Source organism: Pipra filicauda, unplaced genomic scaffold (assembly GCF_003945595.2).
Source record: "Pipra filicauda isolate LSUMZ 115617 unplaced genomic scaffold, ASM394559v2 scaffold1652_size7081_pilon, whole genome shotgun sequence".
NCBI classification, from domain to species: Eukaryota; Metazoa; Chordata; class Aves; order Passeriformes; family Pipridae; genus Pipra; species Pipra filicauda.
In genome coordinates this window covers 1-5,153 of record NW_024104154.1, presented here as the reverse complement: position 1 = coordinate 5,153, position 5,153 = coordinate 1, and the positions used below count along the sequence as shown (strand labels likewise).

The window sequence follows — 5,153 nt, the reverse complement described above, 5'->3', positions numbered from 1 at the left end:
AAAAAAAAAAAAAAAAAAAAGAAGCCCTGCGGATTGATCCAGGCGATATTTTTGGGTAAATACAATCACGTGAGGGCGGCAGCCAATGGAACAGTGGGAAAGGCTGAAAAAATAATTACCTGCCCTGATTGTTCTATGAGCAGATAAAAAGTACACATACAGTTCATACAATAATCTTATGAATGTAAAAGAGGGGGGAACCATGTCGGCTTCTGGCCCCATAAGCAACTACTATGTTGACTCCCTGATAAGCCACGAGAACGAAGAGCTCTTGGCCTCCAGGTTCCCCGGCTCTGCCGCCCACCCGGCTGCCGCCCGACCGTCAGGATTAGTCCCGGACTGTGCCGACTTTCCGTCCTGCAGTTTCGCCCCCAAGCCGGCCGTTTTCACCACCTCCTGGGCTCCCGTGCACTCCCAGTCCTCCGTGGGCTACCACCCCTACGCTCCCCAGGCGCCCGTGGGGGCCGAGCCCAGGTACATGCGGACTTGGCTGGAGCCCCTGGCCGGGGCCGTCTCGTTCCCGGCCTTCGCCCCCGGGGCTCGCCCCTACGGCCTGAAGCCCGACGCGTTCCCGGGGCGCCGGGACTGCGGCCCCGCCGACGGCCGCGGCTACGCGGACTACATGTACGGGGCTGCCGGGGAGCTGAGAGACAGAGCCGCGCAGACAATTCCTTCCCCGGAGTCCGAAGCCATCGCTTCCAGCAAACACAAAGAAGAAAAGCACGAATTAGACCCTAGTAAGTCGAAGTCATTCTTGTTTACGACCGGGGAAGGCATTACGGCTTCCAGGACCCTACTCAATAAAATGAAATTACCTTAGAGAGCCCGACCCTAAAACTCCAGATACTCAGGAAGATCTGGGGGTTTGAGCGAGTCCGCCTAGCAGAGCCGGAGAGCGAATCTCTCTACTTTGTTTCGGGCTCTTTAGGATTTTTTTCTTTATTTTCCCTTTTTTTTTTCTCCCCCTTCCTTTTTTTTTTTTTTTTTTTTTTTTTTTTTTTTTTTTTTTTTTTTTTTTTTTTTTTTTTTTTTTTTTTTTGTTGTTGTTGTTTTCCAGTGGGGGGGCTGTTGGCTGCTTTGATCAAATAGTCATCACCTTCCACCGGGGGGAATTAAAAAAAAAAAAGAAAAAAAACAACAACTAATAGAGAAAGAGAGTGCGTGTGTGAGAGGGAGCGAGAGGGGGTAGGCAGAGGGAGAAGCCTCTTTGCTTTAAAATATTTCCACTTTCAAAGGGCGAGGAAGAGTTGTAGGTGGCTGGAAGTGAACGTACTGATGTGGGGGTGTTTTTTTTTTAGGGAGGGGAAGGGAACATCTCTGGATGAACGCAGAGGTGTCTCTTTATCTATTTTAAAAATCAATAAAAGCTCCACCGGCGCAATTATTCATAAAATGCTCCCACACGTGGGAATAAAGGAGAAGGTGGGTGCCCTGGGCGGGGGGCCGGGGGTGGGGGTGCAGGGGAGTAGCGAGGAGGAAAATTGGAATTGTAAAGGCATAAACTGAGTGTGTGGAGGCAGCTGAGGGCAGAAGGCAGCGAGCGCAGGACATTGGACCATACACTTGAAGAAACATCTTCTGCAGCCCCAGCGAGAGAGGGAGGGGTGGAACTAAAAAAAAAAAACCAAAAAAACCAGCCAAAAAGACCCCCCCAAAAATCCCCGACCCGGCCATCAGGGAAACCTTGACCACTGCAGGGCGAGGAGTCAGGTAACGGCCACCAGCCCCCCCCTCGCCCTCGCCCTGCAGCACCCCAGCCCTGCGGAGGGGACCTGCGGGAAAGGAGGTCCAAAAAGCGCCGCCAAGCCACCCCCTTTTCCTGGCCGGAGCCTCCCGGAGAGGAGCTGAGCGTGCCCGGGGGCTGCTGCGGGAGCTGCCGGCGCGTCCCGCACGACCCGCAGCCCCGGGCGGGCTCTGCCGGGACCCCCCGGCCTAAAGCTGCGGGGGGATCGGCGAGCTCGGCGGGACGGCCCCGGCAGCGCCTCTGCTGCCTCCGCACCGCGCTCCTCTCCCGCCGCAAAGGCGCTGCCGCCTCTATTTATGACGCCAGGGCCGGTGCCAGGCACCCTCGTGATGAAAATAAGCCGAGGAGGAACCGGGGGGTGAAAAGTCTCCCTTGGCTGCCCTGAGAAGGGCAGAGGGGGGAAAAGCTGCTCCCCCTGAGCCGGCGGGGCCGCGGCAGCAGCGGGGAAGGTCCTTTAGGGTAAGGGGAAAACTGCATAAAAAACCCCCACCACCTCAAAAAAAAAAAAAAGCCAATTTCTCGGAGCCAGTGGGACACCTCGCGTGTCATCCTTAAGATATTAAAAAAACAAACTCTGCTTTCCAGGTCTGGGAAAGCTTCTAGGGGGAAGTATTGGAGAGCTGAGGTTGTAAAAAGAGTTTATGGGCCTATGAAATGGTGGGAATTTTGACTTTTTATGACTATGTTCTTAGATTACTGCTAGCAGCAGTCATGTGGATAATTATTATTTTAAACCCGTTGCTAGAGTTTTATTTACTGAAACTTTTATGTGAGAACAGCAGCAAAAGAAAAGGAAATGACCCCTCCAGAATAAACAGATTAAACTCTCCTGAAGGTCACTTAAAATATTTAGGTAAGATCTGCTAATTAAACAGGTTTCTGTCCATAGATACACCAGGGCGTGGAGGGGGGGAGGGAAGAAAGGCCAGCTGTATACATTGATTTTTTTTTTCCCCCTCCCCCCCAAAAAAAAATATAAAAATCTTCTTTCTCAGACAATCCCGTCGCAAATTGGATTCACGCGCGCTCCACGAGGAAGAAAAGATGTCCTTACACAAAGTATCAGACCCTGGAACTGGAAAAAGAGTTTTTATTCAATATGTACCTTACACGGGACCGGAGGTACGAAGTAGCCAGAGTCCTTAATCTCACTGAACGCCAAGTCAAAATCTGGTTTCAGAACAGGCGAATGAAAATGAAGAAAATGAATAAAGAAAAAACCGATAAAGAACAGCAATAAAGTTGGCAAAGTCCAGTCATTGAGAAACGAGGGTGGAGAGACAAAAAAAAAAAAAAAGAAAAAAAAAAAGAAAAAAAAAGAGGAAAAAAAAAAAAGAGGCTGTTTTTGGGGGTTGAAATGTTTCTGACTTTGAATGTGCGGATGAATGTTTAGCATTAGAGGCAAACGCAGCAAGCGTTTGGGGACACGAGTCTTTTCTAAAATGCAACTAAATAAAAGAAAGATGTTCGGGGGGTTTGTTTTCTCTTCCTTTCTTCTGCCTTGTTTTTTGTCCTCAGAAAACAAACACGAGAAGTACTTGAATTATTTTTTTTTTATTATTATTATTATTAGTATTTTATTTCATAAATTAAACTTATCCGGTATTTTTATTTTTTAATCCCGCGAGCTCGTGAGCGAATATTTTGTACAAAAGAAAGGAGAAAAAAAAAAAAGGAGACAAAAAAAAAGGAAAAAAAAGAAAAAAAAAAAAGGACTGAAGGGAATATGGCTCGATGATGTTCTGTCATGGTGTTGAACGTTTCTGCTGTACTTATTTGTGTATTTTATTCTCGTCTCAGAACCGTTCTGTAATATTGTTATGTTCGCTATTGTAGAGCAGCTCTGTGTAAATATACCTAACGTCACGGGAGAAAAAACATAAAAACAAAAAAAAAAACAAAACAACGAAACGACAACAAGAAAACAAAAACAAAAAAAAGAACAAAAATCGGCATGTATGTGTCTTTTTCTTTCGAGCCCCTTGGCGGAGGAGCAGCCCCGGGGGCTCGGCCGGGGCCGGTGCATCGCGGGGGGACCGAGAATCCAACGCGGCCCGAGGAGAGCGGAGATGTCCGCCTCCTTCGCCAGCACTTTTCCCTTCCAAAGTACCGGCAGAAAAAAAAAAAAAAAAAAGGCGCTGAGGTAAGGGTTGTACGTGCCAGCATGTTTTAAATGGGATAATTAATTGTACTAATTTACGAACGCAGGCAATCGACAGATATGGTGGAAAAAAAAAAAAAAAAAAAAAAAGGCTAAATGTGGATGCTGGGAAAGAGAGGAGCTGGCAAAGGCAGCCGCTCCCTGCCGTCCGCTCGGGGGGAGCGTCTGCCTGGGCCGGGGGGGTCTCTCCGGACCTGGAGGGGCGCGAGGAGGCGGAAAAAATAATATATATATATATATAGAAATGTCTGGGGTGGGGAAGAGCCGCGGGCAGAGCGAGGGAGGACGAAGAAAGAAATACGTGGTGGCGATGCGCCGGCAAATTTTTAGGGCTAAAAGGCCAAAAAAATAAAGCAGAGGCACAACCTCTTCCCCCCCCCCCCCCCCCCTTTTCCTTCGCCCTGCACGGAGGAGATTATAAAAAAAAAGGGGGGAGGGTTGTTGGCTGAGAAAAGGTCAAACCCCCCCCGTCCTGCCAAGGGCTGGGGCTGCCGAGGCGAGAAAAGCCGCTGCCCGGAGCGCCTGGAGCCGGGACCAGCTACGGCCCCTTCCCCGGGCGCTTCCCGGGCTGCTGAAGGAGGAACGAGAGGCAGGAGATTGTATAAAAAATGAGCAGCGAGGGATGTTTAATCATAAAAACTTGTTATAGGGCCCTTTCTTTAATGAAATGAGTGGAGCAGCGTTTTAATCTTTCTAATCAAAACCAGAGCGGGCGGGCGAAATGCGTTTTGTCGCCCTCGTCCCGGTTCCTCCGAAATAAAAAAATCTGGAAGCGATTACTTCTGCTGATCTCGTAAAATATCGCTCTTTAATATTTCTCGCTGCAGCGTTTGGAGGTTTCTTTTCCTTCCCCCTGATTTGTGTCCTCGCTCTCAAAAGCGGGGGCTCTTTTTTATTTTTTTTTTTTATTTTTTTGTCGCCGGAGGGGGACAGGGCGCACCCGCGGGGTATCAGCGGACACATCCCCGGAGCGGGGGTAGCTAAAAAAAAAAAAACAAACCCTTTTACAATCCCAGTTTTGTGTTAGGTCTGCTCGGGGGAAAAAAAACAACAACAACAACAAAAAAACCCCAACAACAACCCGACCTTAACGAGCGCAATGAAATGGTCAGGTTAGAAAACATTTTAGCGGAGCAAAGAGATTTATGGACCGAAAAATAAATAAATAAATAAATAAATAAAAAAGGAGAAGGGGGAAGTCTTTCCACGTATGTCATGCCAAATCTTTTTTTTTTTTAATTATTATTA

At 48.3% G+C, this 5,153-nt stretch overlaps 1 protein-coding gene across 3 annotated transcripts; it reads left to right on the top strand.

The window, feature by feature from the left end:
- Positions 1-202: 202 nt before the first annotated feature.
- LOC113986470 (homeobox protein Hox-C9) lies at positions 203-3,007 on the top strand. 3 transcript variants are annotated; one of them, XM_027718204.2, is made up of 2 exons: positions 203-737; positions 2,740-3,007. In XM_027718204.2, exons 1-2 carry the CDS (start codon positions 203-205, stop codon positions 2,982-2,984), a joined length of 780 nt encoding a protein of 259 aa, XP_027574005.2. In that variant the 3' UTR covers positions 2,985-3,007. The 3 variants fall into 3 exon arrangements, 1 of the variants encoding a protein (XP_027574005.2); XR_005562822.1 differs by lacking the exons at positions 203-737; positions 2,740-3,007 and adding exons at positions 2,141-2,203; positions 2,490-2,579; XR_005562823.1 differs by lacking the exon at positions 203-737 and adding an exon at positions 2,153-2,203 and having other exon boundaries at positions 2,740-2,823.
- Positions 3,008-5,153: the final 2,146 nt, after the last annotated feature.